The sequence below is a fragment of the Octopus bimaculoides genome, chromosome 5, assembly GCF_001194135.2.
Source record: "Octopus bimaculoides isolate UCB-OBI-ISO-001 chromosome 5, ASM119413v2, whole genome shotgun sequence".
Classification (NCBI taxonomy): Eukaryota; Metazoa; Mollusca; class Cephalopoda; order Octopoda; family Octopodidae; genus Octopus; species Octopus bimaculoides.
In genome coordinates, this window is record NC_068985.1 from 19903911 (window position 1) to 19921452 (window position 17542).

The following is a 17542-nucleotide window of genomic DNA, read 5'->3' on the forward strand; positions in this document are numbered from 1 at the left end:
GCCGTTAGTCGAGCAAATCGACCCCAGGCCTTATTCTTTGTAAGCCTAGTACTTATTCTATCGGTCTCTTTTGCTGAACTGCTAGGTTACGGGGACATAAACACACCAGCATCGGTTGTCAGGCGATGTTGGGGGGACAAACACAGACACACATACATATATACGACGGGCTTCTTTCAGTTTCCGTCTACCAAATCCACTCACAAGGCTTTGGTCGGCCCAAGGCTATAGTAGAAGACACTTGCCCAAGGTGCCATGCAGTGGGAATGAACCCGGGACCATGTGGTTGGTAAGCAAGCTACTTACCACACAGCCACTCCTGCACCTATATATAAATTTATATCAAGATATACTTTAATGAAAATGTGAAACATATCCATTAGTAAAATATAAAAATGGGCTACTTTTGTGAATTATTTTTTTAAAAATGTATCCATACTAAACTCTCTTCACTTGGAAGTAGTTGAAAACTACCAAACTGCCTAAGGTATTGAAAGGAAAGGAAACCATGTTCAATTAGCAAATGTGTGGATACAGCATATATTTTAATAGTAAACATAACTGACAAGAATTATAGCAAAAAAAAAAAATCAATAGCCTTTGCTAATTGGAATAATATAATTGGCAGTTGCATAGTTTTAAAAAGAAACAGCTGTATATACAATTCAGTTTTTGGTTGAGCTAATTCATTAAACTTCTTTCTTGCTGAATTAGTCAACATTTTTGACTTAAAATTTCTTCTTTCTATTCCTTGGCACAACTGATATATCTTTGTTTTATATTTTTTTTTCTCTCATTTTAGTTACAGTACAAGAAATTGATATAGAAATATTGCTGAGGTGTTTGTAATGAGGATGAGATGTTTGGGTGTTGCTCACATGTTTGACATCGGACATTTGAACCCTTTAACATTCAGATTATTCTATCAAATATAATGCTTATTTATTCATTGTTTTAAATTAATCATGCATTATCCTGTAACTTTGAGATTTTGATGATAATCATCATCCATCATCATTTAGTGTCTGTTTTCCATGCTAGCATGGGTTAGATGGTTTGACTGGAACTGGTAAGCTATACCAGGCTCCTGTCTGGTTTTGCTTGGTTTCTACAGCTGGATGCCCTTCCTTAATGTTAATCACTTCAAGAGCGTTGTGGATGCCTTTTATGTCTCCTCAAGCATAGCAAAAAACCAAAGGTCTTGTGCATCTGTCATTGTCTCTGTGAAACTCAACATCTGAAAATCATGCTTCACAATCTGGGTCTTCTACAGGTTCCCTTCACATTTAGAGATTGGTACTTCTTTATGCAGCTGACCTCAGCCATTTTTTAGAATGACATTGTAGGATAGTATGTTCACTGTTTATATTAGTCAAACTCATGTCCTCATCTTTATTGTTGCTTTCGCTATGTTTTTGGCTGGTGTACATTTCAGCTTTCTTTAGGTGTCTTGTGATTCACCTTAGTGCATTGCCTGGGATTGAACTCAGAACCTTCAGGCAACTGCACTGCATTAACCAATGCCTTTATCCACTATGCTATGCCTGTAGGTAGTGTCAGACTGAAATTTTAAGGCTTATAAATCTCCATCGATGCCTTATGGTGGCTCTGTACTGATTGGACAATACAATTCTTTATTTCTGAGATAAAGAATCTATATTATGTGCACTCTCTTTTACTTGTTTCAGTCATTTGACTGTGGTTATGCTGGAGCACTGCCTTTAGTCCAGCAAATCGACCCCAGGACTTATTCTTTGTAAGCCTAGTACTTATTCTATCGGTCTCTTTTTACCGAACCGCTAAGTTACGGGGACGTAAACACACCAGCATCGGTTGTCAAGCGATGGTGGGGGGACAAACACAGACACACATACAAATATATATATATATATATATATACGACGAGCTTCTTTCAGTTTCCATCTACCAAATCCACTCACAAGGCTTTTGTCGGCCCGAGGCTATAGTAGAAGACACTTGCCCAAGGTGCCACGCAGTGGGACTGAACCCGGAACCATGTGGTTCGTAAGCAAGCTACTTACCACACAGCCACTCCTACACCTATATATATTTTTTATTCATATTTTGCAGAAGTAACATACGTTAGTCAGACCAGTGTCTTCATCTTGATGGTTGCTTTCACTAAATTTCTCATCTCAGAAAGATAAAATTGTATTGTAGAATAGGTGTGAGGGGCTGGAACTGGCAAGTTTGAGCACAAAACATGTAGAGTATTTGGGCCCGATATGTCCAGTTTAAATGCTAAAGGGTTAATGTTCTTTTCCTTTGCTCCCCTCTTCTCCCTGTTGATGTGTGTGAGCCTATTTCTCTGACAAAAGGGAAAGATGTTTGCATCACTCATGTTCAATAAATAAATTGTAATGTATCGCTTGCTCTTCCTTTCTATTTGTATGTTTCTGCGCACATAAGCTTGTGCGTATGTGTTTGCCTTCAGCACCAAAACATTCTGAATGCCCAGTCAGCTGTACCAAGTTATCTGTATCCAAACAGCTGCACCAAATCGTTTCATTCGGGTTAGCAGCATACATTGAATATGTGCCTTTCTAAATATAAATATCTTAAGCTTCTCTGTTTTGATTTTCCAGGTAAGGAGACATGCTGGTGTGTTGCAATCAACCAAGCGAATAGGTAAAGAAGCTGCACGGAGAATTTATCAGCTCATGACATCAAAAGATCCAAATTTATTGTTAAAATAAATCCTTTTAGGCTTATTTTTACAATGTATTTTTTAAAAAATTAAATATATCCGTTTTTAACCGTTTCTCCAGACTTGAACTAAAATTGTTTTTGTTTAGCCTCATATTAGTCCTGTTTGAGTGGAGGCGCAATGGCCCAGTGGTTAGGGCAGCGGACTCGCGGTTTTGATTCCCAGACCGGGCGTTGTGAGTGTTTATTGAGCGAAGACACCTAAAGCTCCACGCGGCTCTGGCAGGGGATGGTGGCGAACCCTTTTTTAGTATGTTCAGTTTTTAAACACCATATAGAAATGGAACACAAGCTAAATAAAGTTATTTAGCTCCAGGCAATGCTAGCTGGAGCAGAGTTTATGATCAAAGCTATTTCAGCTATTGACCATCCTGCCTTTTTAGAGATATGTACACTCTTACTTCTTGTTTCTGTTGTGCCTGTAATTCAAAGGGTCAGCCTTGTCACACTGTGTCACGCTGAATATCCCCGAGAACTACGTTAAGGGTACACGTGTCTGTGGAGTGCTCAGCCACTTGCACGTTAATTTCACGAGCAGGCTGTTCCGTTGATCGGATCAACTGGAACCCTCGACGTCGTAAGCGACAGAGTGCCAATAAATAATAAGTCCTGTTTGGATAGACCTATATAGTCAAAGATGTTCCAACAATGACCATCCCATCCATTCTGAAGCATTATATTATCCAGCCTCCTTTTTTTTTTTTTTAAGTCAGTAAGGTATATCTGAGGAATATTTGACTGCTATCTCTTGCAGTACAAGTAATACATGGAGGATCTCTTGTTTAACTAAAATTGTTTAGTCCCAGGTCAGCCCTGATTAGATATACTCATGGTCAAAAATATTCCAGTTGTGAACATCCTGTTTTTTTTCTTGGAGGTAGGGGTTATCCTATACTACATTATCTCATGTGTCCTTCTGTTTTTTTAAAGTCAGTTGGATGTGATTGAAGGAGATTTGGCTGTTATATCTAGGAGGTTAAGTGACCACATACAGGTACCTTTATTGATGCATTTAACAAAAGTATGAGAAAAGGCAAGATGATCACCTTATGTAGGCATTAATACCAATTAAACTACATTCATTTTGAATATTTCATTAGTTTTTATAAGGTACTGCTATAAATTTTAGCTATTTGAGACTAATGCTGAAACCCCCTTTGGTCATGACTGACCATGGGATTGCACCTAGAAAGTTCCCTTCCAAGGTACAAGTCCGGGAAAGGTTGTTTATGGAAGACCAGCAGTCACCCATGCATACCGGTCTCCCCTCTCCATGCCACCAGTGTTATCCAAGGGAAAGGCAAAGACCGATGCAGCTTGGCACCTGTGACGTCTCAACTCATTTCTACAGCTGAGTTAACTGGAGCAACGTGAAATAAAGTGTCTTGCTCAAGAACACAACATGCAGCCCAGTCTGGGATTCGAACTCACGATCGTAAGCTCGACGCTCTAACCACTGAGCCCTGCGCCTTCACATTAAGACTAATATTATCCTAAAAAAAAAAAAAAAAGAGGGTTTGTATATTTGTATATTTGTAAAAAAATATATAAAAATCAAATTGTTTTTAGAAGTAGATAAAGCTATAAATATTAGGATAAAAAGTCAAAGGCTGTCTGTTGGACTTGAACCCATATCTATGAACTTTTTCTAAATGTTTACAGATGTGGGTTCAAGTTAAAAGGGCAGCCTTCAATTTTTTTTCATCCAAGTGTTTTTTTAACCCAGTATTATTTATAGGTTTTTTCTTCACGCTCATTATTATCATTATCCTTTAACGTCTGTTTTCCATGCTGGTATGGGTTGGATGGTTTGATCTGAGCTGACAAGCAGAAGAGCTGCACCGGGCTCCAATCTGATTTGGCTTGGTTTCTACAGCTGGATGCCCTTCTTAATGCCAACCACTTTATAAAGTGTACCGAGTACCTTTTATGTAGAACATGGTCTTTACGGGTGAAATTATGTGGTGCCGACATGGGTGCTTTATACATGGTGCTTTCAAGTTTCTTGAAGGTTCTAAATTCTTATGACGTAAATAAAGATCAACATTTCAAATAAAGAAGGCTGCTTTAAAAGAATGATGTACACAATATATAACACACAGACACAGACACACACACACAAATCATATCTCCAAGAGCCATATGAATTCATAATGCTGTTGCTTGGTGACCGGTTTTGTCAACTGTTACAAAAGGTACAGAAATGTGCTAGAGAATGGTGATTCCTGAGCCTCAATAGAACAAGTAATGATGATGGTGTAGCATGTTAGAACAAGATAGAGATGAGGTGAATAAGATACAGTTTGCATCTGTACTAGACTGTGTGACAATAGCTCTTATATTATTGCTTTCTGATTTAGGCATAAGGCCAGCAATTTTGAGAGGAAGGAACTAGTTCTTGACTGATACATTATTTTATTAACCCCGGAAGGAAGAAAAGCAAATTTGATCTAGGAGGAATTTGAATTTAAAGAAAATGCTTTGTGATATCTCTTCCAGCTCTTTTACATTATGACATTAACAGTTCTGTCAGCTCACCACATTTATAGCTTTCTATATTATTGAGAGCTACAAAGAATATATGGTAAAGGACAAATGACTCTACTTGAAATTCATTGGCCTAGACATGCTGTTAAGTTTTGATCAATTAGTTTCTGGTGAAAGTATCATTACAGCAGTAGAAGAATTTGGCAGCATGGAGTTGAATAATTTTAGAAGAAAAATGGCTCTGTTACTGTAAAAAGTATATAATCCATTCCTGGTATGCATGGTTAGAATTAGAATTCAATAGTTTATAAAATTTGTTTTGGGATCTTAACTTTAGATAATGCACTGGAATAAATACCAGTTATTACACTGGATTGCTGTTTATGATAGTGTTTCTGTAATGATTGACGAGAAAATTGAGATACATTTTTAAACTTGTTCAATACTATAGCAAAGGAAGAATTATATGGATGCAAAATCTGTTTTGTATTCTCACAAATAAAAGAGGGTTGGGAATATAAATATTTTTTGGTTGGAGAAGAATGGTATTTGAAAAAACACTGATTCATATCAGAGAAAAAAAAAATGAAAATAAAGATAATGAAATACAAAAAGTTCCCCCAAACATTTATTCATAAGTTAATAATTTAGTAAACAACAATACAACAGTTAAGATAAATAATATATAACTTATAGTCTCTGAGATACACATCTGCTAACAACTGTTTAGTTTATAGAATAGAGATTCATTTGTTGCTTCATCTCATTGATGTCTGCCAATCCAAATTTATCTCCTTGAGCTTTCATGAGATTAAACATTTCCTCCAACTGGTGTCGTTGAATCGCTCTCTCTTCTTCTAACTCTTTCTCAGAAAGTTGTATATTTTTCAAAGTGAGGCGCTGTTTCGCTTTCTTCACTTCACTTGGAATGTGTTGACAAAATTGCATTGGGTCTATTTCTGAATTGGTTTGAGGATTTTGGGTTTCTTCACAGCCTGAAAATAAAATAAATGAAATGCTTTTAAGTATACACAAAAACAAATAGTTGTTAGAGAGTTGGACAGGCTTCTGCACAATATTTGCTTTGACTCCTTGCACTTGAGTTCAAATATAACTGAGGTCAACCTTGCCTTCCATCTATTGAAGGTCACTAAAAAATTATCAACAAGGGTGGTGGATTACAGAACTGTAAGATTGTTTGGATGCTTTGTGGTATTTGTTCTGGTCCTCAGTATTTTGAGTTCAAATCCTGCCATGGCTTACTTGGGTGGTGGGCTTAATCTGTCACTTGATTTAACTCCTCTACCTGGTACCTTGAGTGCTTTTAGCAGAATCCACTTTTTGAAAGCACTCAAGCAAGGTGTCTCTAGTTTGTCCTTTCTGTCCACTTATCTCAAATGCTTTGTAAAAGGATTAAAATAAAACAAGAAAAAAAAAAAACAAGAAAAAAAAAAAACAAGAAAATAATTTAGGTAGCAACCTCATCAATTAGGTGGTCCATTAATGAACTTTTTCTAATGTGAAATACAAACACAAGAGTTTAATATTTGTGAATTTTTTGTCTGCCTCTAAAGCAAAGGCTGCAACATTTTAGTTTACGAGACATTTATTTTAGGGAAAGGGGATCAGAAATAGCTCTATCCAAAAAGTGAACTTTGATTGTTGGGGTGATTACTTCCAATATATGATGTATGCATCAGTTTTTATTAACATTAAAACTTATAGTAATGAAGACTAAGTTCAAATGTCAGTGAACTAATTCTATGACCCAGTTTTCAGTGTTGTTTGAAGACATTGCATTTCTGTTATGTCATTAACCCTCTCAGACCTGAGCCCCTATGTCTAACTTTACCTTCAACCTGGGCTCCCAAGCCAAAAGACGCATATACAACTCGAGTGTAACGATTGCAGGCAAACAGATGGACAGAATTATCTGCATCTTTTTTCTCTACATGTGGGGTTCATTACCATTTCACTGGGAATTCAGCAGAGATGATTTTTAGCCTCTTCCTACTACATGGGAATACAACATGGCAGGGTAAATATACTCTTGGTAAAGTTATGAATATCACAATTCCTTTTTCTCTTTTATCAATTTGGATATGAAATCACAAGTAAACTTTTTTAGTATGTTCAGTTTTTAAACACCATATAGAAATGGAACACAAGCTAAATAAAGTTATTTAGCTCCAGGCAATGCTAGCTGGAGCAGAGTTTATGATCAAAGCTATTTCAGCTATTGACCATCCTGCCTTTTTAGAGATATGTACAGCTATATCAGCTAAAGTGTCCTATCCTTATAGAAAATGTCAGGGAATGATTTATGTAAAATTTGGTTGTTATTTCTAGGAGGCTGAAAGGTCACATAGTAGATCCTTTGACAAAGATAAGGGCATGAAACTATTTAACTTGGAAAATACCTTACTCATAAGCTTATAAGACATTATGGAAACTAATATATTTTGCATTATTGAGATTCCGGGATTGGTGGGGTGGGACCCCACCTCATTTTTAGTGAACCAAAATAAGGGATTTGCAGCATATTAGGAGGTCAGGGTACTTGATTCCATGCAAAAAATCAAATTTTTAATTTTTACTTAGTGAAAATCGCGTGGATGTTAATATAGAAATTTACCATAATGTTGTTATTTAGCCTCAAATCAACCCTGATACTGCAAACGTATCATCAAAGACATTCCACCTTTCAGCAACCATCTTTTTAAGGATAATCTAGGACATTATATACAATGGGCATGTGATTCAGGTAGGGGGATACTTTGGCTGCTATTTTTAGCGTGTCGAGTGACCAGGTAGAGGCTCTTTCATTGGTTCAATTGTGTGATGAGATTTTTTTACACATGTAATATATATCATCGGCAGAAGTTAGAGAGTAAGTCAAAAGCTGAGAGTTTCATGTATTGGCACTTATCAAACACGAATTTGTCCATTGTTACATTGTAACTTCTGACAAAATAACTTCTAAAATACAAAATTTTGTCAAAAACGTTAAGAGTAAACCCTGTTCTATGTGACACATTCTACCAGTATTGGAAGTTTGAAAGTGTTTAGTTAAAAAAAATTAATTGAATAATCTGTACATCAGAATTTGAACTCAGAACGTAAAGACATGAAATACCGCTTCTAAAATACAAAATTTTGTCAAAGATGTTAAGAATAAACCCCATTCTATGTGACATATTCTACCAGTATCAGAAGTTTGAAAGTGTTTAATTAAAAAAACATTAACCAAATAATCTGTACATCAAAGTTGACCTCGGCAAAATTTGAACTCAAAACATAAAGACAGATGAAATACTGTTAAGCATTTCACCTGGCGCTCTAACGTTTCTGCCAGCTTACAACCTTAGAATGCAAAAATTCATTATAGAAATATATTCTTTATTCTTATTGCTTAAGCGTTACTTCTTACTTCTTTACTGACATTAAATTTCGTATCATTTTACCTCTTAACTGTTTTTCTACTAATTTTTGTTCAATGCGACTAATGATTCTGAATTTCTCATGCATTTTTCTATCATTTAAGCCTAAGAAAGTATACTTTTAATCTAAAATTAAAATATTTATGTTAATTGAAGATGAATATCTGCATTACTGCTCCACTTGAGGTCTGACATATTTTGATGTAACTTTTTTTCTACTGAACCAAATCTCAAACTATTTATGCTAAAGTGTAGCTGAGGAGGAGCCCTCTTTAAAACTATTAACAGTTTGCAATTTAGTTAAAAACTGAATTAGTGGTGAAGCTTGGAAACTGCTACGATTGATGAAATGGAGGACTTAAGAATATATTCAACCACTACGTGGTTTTGAAATTTACAGACAAACAAAAGACGAAGACAGGGCTATTAACAACAAATAGGTGTATTAGTTTAACGCTTGGGCAGGGGAGAAAATTTTTTACGTTTTGAGCCTATGCTCTTCAACAGAAAGGAACACGAGGAAATAAACAGAGAGAATAAAAAGAGAATAAATACACACGTATATATATACACATACATACATACATATATAGATACACACACACACACACACATACATATATATATATACATACATACATACACACACATCTATATATATATACAAATATACACACACACATATATATATATACACACGTATATGCATACACACACATATATATATATACATACACACATATATATATACATACACACGTACATATATATATATATATATATATATATATATATATATATATACACACACACATATATATATATATATATATATATATACAAATTCCTTCCACTGTTTGGGAGTGGTATTTCTTCACACGGCTCTCCTCATCCATCCATAGTACATGACCATGCCAACACAAACATCTCTCTTGCACACGACATCCGATGCTTCTTATGGCCAACATTTCTCTCAGGGTGTTTATACTCTGTTGTGTGTGCACACTGACATTACAAATCCAGCAGATCATGCTAGCTTCATTTCTTTCAGGCCTATGCATGTCTTCAGCAGTCATGGCCCATGTTTCACTGCCGTGAAGCATGGTAGTTCGCACACATGCATTGTACAATCTACCTTTCACTCTGAGCGAGAGACCCTTTGTCACCAGTAGGGGTAGAAGCTGTCTGAACATTGCCCAGGCAATTCTTATTCTAGTTGTAACACTCTCTGAGCATTGATCCCCACTACAGACTTGGTCACCTAGGTAGCAGAAGCTATCAACTACTCCTAGTTTCTCCCCCTGGCATGTGATGGAATCTGTTTTCTGAGCATCTGTGGTGTTTATTGCTCCTGTGCATCTGCTGCACACGAAAGCTATCTTCCCAGTTAATCTTCCTTTGATGTTGCTGCACCTCTTATGCATCCATAGCTTTCACCGAGTATATCTTATGGAGTTTCTACCTACACCTTTTCTATAGATTGAGCAGGGCCACCTACCTGAAGGGGTGTGTGATGTGCTCACTTTCCTACTTACTAGAAGTTTTGGTCTTTGCGACATTGACTATAAGGCCCTTCGACTCTAAACCTTGTTTCCACACCTGAAATTTCTTCTCTAGTTCTGGTAGTGATTCTGTTATGAGGGCCAGGCCATCAACAGAGGAGGTCCCAGGGGTAACCTGTCTTGAATTCCTCTGTTATTGCCTGGAGGACTATGATGAATAAGAGGGGGCTGAGGACTGATACTTGGTGGACCCCTGCTTCTACCCGGAATTCTTCACTATACTCATTGCAAACCCTAACCTTACTAACAGCATCTTTGTATAGGGCCTGTACAGCCCTTATGAATCATTTGTCAATCCCCAGTTTCTGCATAGCCCACCAGATACACATTCATATACATACACACATACATACATATACATACACACACATATATATATATATATATATACATATATACATACACATGCATGCATTTACATACACACATACATACATATACATACACACATACATACATATTTACATACATACACATACATACATACAGACACGTGTTTCTGTTGTACCTGTATTTCAAAGGTCCAGCCTTCTCACACTCTGTGTCACGCTGAATCTCCCCAAGAAGAATATTATCATAAAGTCAGTAAAGAGTTAATAAATAACTTGTGACTAAACTGTGCAAACAGTTACTAAAAGAGTGCAGCTTATCATGTCTTACATTTGATGAATGGAAATAATATAGTTCCATTAGAAGCCTTTACAACAATGATCTGCAAACAAAGATTAATCCATTGTTTTCTTTGAATAAGAATAACATGTCTCAACAGATCAGATTAAAGAATAAAGTTCAATATGTTAGTGCAGCAGTTACAAATAAAAGGGATAATCTAAATAAGAAAGGACTGACCTTGGGCCTTGTTTAGTCTTTGTTACTAGAGAAATTAGATATAAATTGAAAACAGAAACATGAAAAGTGTGGAGAGGATAAATAAATATTCAATCAAGAAAAGAAACGATACGAAAATATATTTAGTGCTTTATCAATGAAAGTAAAAAGTATAATAAAAAATAATGACAAAAACCTTGTAGCGAAGCTGCTCTCTCTCTCTCTTGTTGAACGCGACCTTATCTGAAGGTGGCGATTGGTTGGGTTGCACCCTGGTACGAGATAGAGTAAGAGAGAAAGATACGCCAATACCAACCAATCAGAGTGGTGGACATGAGGTCCAAAGAAGTGGCCGAAGGCTAGCTGTTATCTGCTACATCTGCATTCATGTATATATAATGGAAAGAGAGAGCAGCTTCACTACAACCCCATACAGTTTAGAAAAAGCTATTCCTTGATATAAGCAATCATTCACAGGTTTTCTCTAAGTCTACTGTTTTTATATCTGGGGTGGTGCTATTGTTTCACAGACATCTTAGTGTTCTCCACTTCCCCGCCCTCCACAAAAATAAAGAAATAAAAAGTCATTTGATTGACAAGCTTCATGTCATTCCCTAATATGTACCAACCTCTGGACCTCACACATGCTCGCTTTCTTTCTTATCAGTCTGCATTTCTGCACTTACTAACCGTAATCACTACATTTCAGGATAGGCTGCTTTTATACCATTTCCACTCAGGCTTTCCCCAACTCACTTGTCTCTTACCCTCTATTTTCCATAAAGTCTCCACTTCAAAACTATTTACCACTCCAAACATGTTAATCATCTAAAATTCTCCTTCAGCTATTCAAAAGGAAAATCAACTACAACAATTCCAGGCCATAGGTACAGCATCCTCCTTCAAGCCTGTTCTGTCTGGCACTCCATTGGTTATGCCAACAAAGGTTCCAGTTTAACGTAACATCCTGCTCGTGAAATTAGTGTAGTTCTCAGGGAGATTCAGTGTGACACAAGATGTGACAAGGACTGACCCTTTGAAATACAGATACAACTCATTTTTGCCAGATGAGTAGACTGGAGTAACGTGAAATAATTTGTCTTGCTCAAGAATATATTCAATGTACTGCCAGGAATCGAACCCACAACCTTATGACTATGGACTGAATACCCCTAACCACTAAGCCACGTGCCTTCAAGTCAAATCATTAAAAACAAAACAAGACACTGGCCCTGCCTACTGTTTTTCTTTTTTGCCATAATAACAATGACTGCTTGGCTATGCCCACCTAAACCAATGCAGTAGTTTTTGTCTTTTATTAACTAATGCTTTTACTCAGATGCTACACTAATCACTTTGTAAAATCTACTATGCTCAATTAGTAATATTTTTGTTACCAAATTTTTCATCTTGTAAGCTATTCATATCAATTATCATCATCGTTTAACGTCTGTTTTCCATCTAAAAGAATATACAATATCTCTGGGCATTGCCTCACCGTCTCTGAGAGGAACTCCTCCCCACAAATAAAACTAACAAAAACTAATGAATTTTTAAAAAAGAAATTGAAAATTTTATGCAATTGAGGGTGTTGATGAATAATTTATATTTTTTCCCCAGATGTTATACTAATCAATCTGTAAAATCTACTGTACTCAAATTGTAATATTTTTGTCACCAAATTTTTCATCTTACGTTTCATCAATATCAATCTTGTAAGCTATTCTTATCAAATATCATCATTTAATGTTCATTTTCCATGCTGGCATGGGTTGGACAGTTTGTCACAAGCTGGCAAACTAGAGGGCTCCACAAGGCACCAATTATCTGTTTTGGCATGATTTCTATGGTTGGACACCCTTCCTAACACCAACCACTTTCTAGAATGTACTGGGTATTTTTAATACATGGTACCAGCTTGTAAACAATCTAGAAGAATATACAATATCTCTGGACATTACTTTACTTCTCAGAAAGGAAAAAAAAAAATCCCCAAAAACAAAAACTAATGAATTTTAGAAAAGAAATTGAAATTTTTTATGCAAACTATAGTCACAAACTATAGTCACAAAAGCTTAAAAAAATTTTTTTTCTTTTTCATTATTTAGTCTCAGGAAGACAGACATTGTACATTGTCTTTGCAGATCTTTTCAAACTGATGGATGTACTAAATGTTCAGTTTGAGGTTTTGCTGATTGATACCTGTAGAGTAAATGTAGACAGGAAGAACATTCCAGTATTGCTATCCAATAGGGGAAATTTTTAGCAGAGTGTCTGGGGGTGAAGCACCAGGGATGGTGAGAGGAGAGTGCAGTGGGGTGTGAGTGGGTAATACAACTTACAAGTTCAGAGAAGCAGAAACTATTGTAGTGGTGTTATAAGAAATAAAATGAAAGCACAACATATTATTATGATTATAGTTGTAGTGGTGGTGGCAATGTTGTTTAGTCTCAGATCAATCCTGATTTAGCAAATCTGTAATCAAAGGCAATGCACCTTTGACCATCCTCATATTTCATACATTAAAAACTAGTGTTCTATAAGTCTTTCCTGTTTGGAAGAGATAAACTGTGATTTGAGGTAATTTAGCTGGATAGAGGCTCCACCACTGATCAACAGTGTTGTCAGTCAATCAGTCAGTTTGGCAATTTTAGAGGATCAGCCTTGAGTGCTTGTCCTAATGTAGGTTACACCTTGTAAAGAATTAGTAACTGATCACAACTGAAGTATTTTCTCGCTCCAATTATCAAAAGGTCAATTATTTAAATGTTAAATTTCAACATTCATTTTTGTATATAGTCAAAAGTTTATCTTTTAACTAAAAGCAGGAGCTAGTATTTGTCATTTCAGTCACATAATGGCCAAATGGGTGTGATTGCCAGGTTCTGAATTTGGCATTTTAATTTTTATAGGATTAGCCAAGAACAGTGGTTCTCAACCATTTTTCTCTAAGGGACCCCTTTGATTCCTATTTTACTCAGGTGGACCCTCATAGTAATTTGATGTCTAAAAAACCCTATTATATTTTTATAATCATATATTATTAAGAATTGTATTAAAAAATAGCTAAAATATTTTGTGTATTGTAAACATATAACCAATTAATTTCATTTTAACAATAAAATGTTATTTGGACCCCACCTGGCCATATGGACCTCAGTTGGGAACCACTGGTCTAGAAGAAGGGGCTGTACCGATGTCCTTTGCAGGCTTTCCAAGACTAGTAAGGTTGAAGTGCTTAATGTTATAAACATTAGACCATGAAGGTGAACATGCAAGTCAAACAAGCTTCATACTCATCAGGAAATGAGACAGACTAATCATCATCATCATCATCATTTAGTGTCCATTGTCCATGCTGGCATGGGTTGGACGGTTTGACCAGGGCTGGCAAGCTGCACCAGACTCCAGTCTGTTGTGGCATGGTTTCTACGGCTGGATGCCCTTCCTATTGATAACCACTCCGAGAGTGTGATGGGTCAGCAGAGGTAGGAGCTCTCTGAACTTTGCCCAGCCTAATCTTATTCTCAGAGCTATGCTCTTAGAGCATCCATCCCCGCTACTAACTTGGTCACCTAGATAATGGAAGCTATCTACTACCTCTAGCTTACCACACTGGCATTTGATGAAGTCTATTTTCTGTACATTTTCAGTGTTTACTATACCTGTGCATCTTCCACACACAAAAGCTATTTTCCCTGTTAACCTCCTTCTGATATTGCTGCACCTTTTATGTGTCCAAAGGGATCTGTGATTTGTCTGCCTTCTTACTGACTAACACTTTGGTTTTTACTAGGTTAACTAACTCTAAGGCCCTTCAATTCTAGACCTTGCTTCCATATCTGGAACTTCTCTAGTTCTGGTAGTGATTCAGCTATAAGAACAAGGTCATTAGCATAGAGGAGCTCCCAGGGGCAGCCTGTCTTAAATTCCTATGTTATTGCCTGGAGGACTATGATGAAGAAAAAGGGGTTGAGGACTGATCTTAGGTGAACCCCTACTTGTACCCTGAATTCTTCACTGTACTTGTTGCCAACCCTCACCTTACTAGTAGTGTCCCTGCATATGGCTTGTACATCTCTCAACAACCACTTGTCTATCCCTAGTTTCTGCACTGTAATATCTGACCACCAGATAAGGGATTGGGAGACCCTGCCAAAGGCTTTCTCCAAGTCAACAAAAGCCAAGTACAGAGGTTTATCATTGGCTGTACATTTTTCCTGCAGCTACCTTACCAGAAATATAGCATCAGTGGCACAAAACCTAAACTGCTGCTCATCTAGACTCTCTCGCTAATTAGTTGGACTAAATCTCTGACCATATGAAGTGTCTTTAAGCTTCCAAATCCTCCTTTTCCAAATTGGTCTGATTCTTGGCATCCTTCTGGCCCGGGGTCTATGTTGGGGGGGGGGGGGCTACATTCTTCACTACGGAGGGTCTTTGTATTTGAGAGCAACCATGCATCCCATTGCCTGGTGAGAATGTAATCAATCTGATTGATAGCTTATCAGGTGGTTGGCTGGTTTCCTGAAGTTGGTGTTGCAGACCAATACGTTATTTGCATCACAGAACTCCAGTAGCCTTGTTCCCTCTTCATTTCGGGAACCAATTCCATGGCCCCATGGCTCAACTCACTTATGGTAAACGACTGCCAGGCCAAATCCCAAAAGTGGCAGGAACACTGGGGACTGGTGTATTGCTGTGCAAGTGTCTTCTACTATAGCCTCGGGCCGACCAAAGCCTTGTGAGTGGATTTGGTAGATGGAAACTGAAAAGAAGCCCGTCGTGTATATATATATATATTTGTGTGTGTGTGTGTGTGTGTGTTTGTCCCCCCCCCCCATCATCGCTTGACAACCAATGCTGGTGTGTCTACGTCCCCGTAACTTATCGGTTCGGCAAAAAGAGACCGATAGAATAAGTACTAGGCTTACAAAGAATAAGTCCTGGGGTCGATTTGCTCGACTAAAGGCGGTGCTCCAGCATGGCCACAGTCAAATGACTAAAACAAGTAAAAGAGAATAAAAGAGAATCATAACATTCTACTAACGCTCCATCTAGCTAACTGTACCAAAGAATGTAGTCTTCTATTATAATTTCATTCACATCTAAGATGTTTTATAAATCACTCCAAGTATTTTTGACTGATAGGATTTGAATTTAGAATGTAAAGGTTTATAAACTTCTCTAACAATTCTGGCAGACTGTCACTTGGTTGTATTGTAAATTGTTTTGTTAGTTTTATAAGTGAGGAGGGTGCAGACAAATGCAGTTGATGGTCACCTTGAACATCAACAGGAGGACATTCCTGAGAGTTGCAATCAGGGAAGATGGACTGGGATGTGTTTACTGGAGAATCTGGGAAGTCTAGTTGTAAAGTTGTCTTTCCAATTCATCATCATCGTTTTATCGTCCATGCTCGCATGGCTCAGACAGAATTTGTTGAGGCGGCTTTTCTATGTACGGCCAGATGCCCTTGCTGCCGTTAACTCACGCCTGTTTTCAAGCAAAGTCATTTTCCCCCTCATGTCCAGAAGAATAGATGCAAAAGAAATCACTTGCATAACGGTGACACTCGTTTACAACTACCAAGGCACAGAGTCAGTAACACACATACATACGACAAGCTTCTTTTAGTTTCCGCCAACCAGATCAACTCACAAGGCTTTGGTCGGCCCGGGGACATAGAAGAAGACACTTGCCCACTGTACCACACAGAGGAACAGAACTCGGAAACATGTGGTTGAGATGCAAACTTCTTACCTCACAGCCACACCAGCACCTTTTAATCATTTTATAAGTATGAGTTGTTCGACTCATTTTAAGATTAAAAAAAAAAACACAAACCTGTGACTAAGCATGGAATTAACGAGGAAATACACTTTCTCGCCATCACTATAGACAATGCTTGCCAGGTTTCTTCTCTGGGATCTAACTATTTCTATCTTTATGAATTCCTTTGAGAAAGCTTTATTGTTTTCGATAGAATCTATCTTATTCCAAGCGTTTCGTATTTTTTCTTTTTGCCATAAAATTGATTAGAAAAAAAAAAAAAAAGTGAAACTATGCTATATTATAATATTTTTTTGTAATAAAGCAGAAATGAACACAGTAAAACAATATTTACTATGCGAAACTATGTTCGTATGAAATAATTTCCTTGTAAATAACATTACGCAGGTGCGTTAACAAGACAAGACAAATTTATACATATTGTTAATGTAAAGTTAGAAATAGAATACTAATTTGAGAATATTGTAAGCATTCAATTAAAACAATGGGTTCGGGCTGTTTCTTTCCTTTCTTTTTTTTTTTTATCAATTTATCGACGTAATTTTTTTGGCTCGTGATTTTGTATTAACTATTGATATTTCTGCAAGGCTATGTGACTAGATATACAGCAGTTATATGAAATTCTGTTGTCATTAACACCATCTAACTGTCCATATTTATTGTGATGCTATTAAGTACAGAAATGTTTTTTTACATCCGTATATA

The 17542-nt window shown here is 36.9% G+C and overlaps 2 protein-coding genes across 3 annotated transcripts in view; one reads left to right on the forward strand and one right to left on the reverse strand.

Moving 5' to 3' along the window:
• The window catches only part of LOC106875792 (crossover junction endonuclease EME1), a 32673-nt gene extending 29891 nt beyond the window's left edge, over window positions 1–2782 (forward strand). The window contains exon 11 of the mRNA XM_014924060.2: window positions 2607–2782. Within this exon, the coding sequence (XP_014779546.1) occupies window positions 2607–2717 (111 nt within the window). The 3' untranslated portion in view covers window positions 2718–2782. The remainder of the gene's footprint in view (window positions 1–2606) is intronic.
• A 3047-nt stretch (window positions 2783–5829) lies between these two features.
• LOC106875805 (uncharacterized) overlaps window positions 5830–17542 on the reverse strand; it is a 20299-nt gene continuing 8586 nt past the window's right edge. Inside the window, exons 2-3 of one of the 2 annotated variants that reach the window (XM_014924079.2) lie at window positions 11066–11090; window positions 6070–6209 (exon numbers count right to left, since the gene is read on the reverse strand). In XM_014924079.2, the coding sequence (XP_014779565.1) occupies window positions 6203–6209; window positions 11066–11090 (32 nt within the window). In that variant the 3' untranslated portion in view covers window positions 6070–6202. Of the gene's footprint in view, window positions 6210–11065; window positions 11091–17542 lie in introns of both variants that reach the window. The other variant, XM_014924077.2, reaches the window with a different exon arrangement.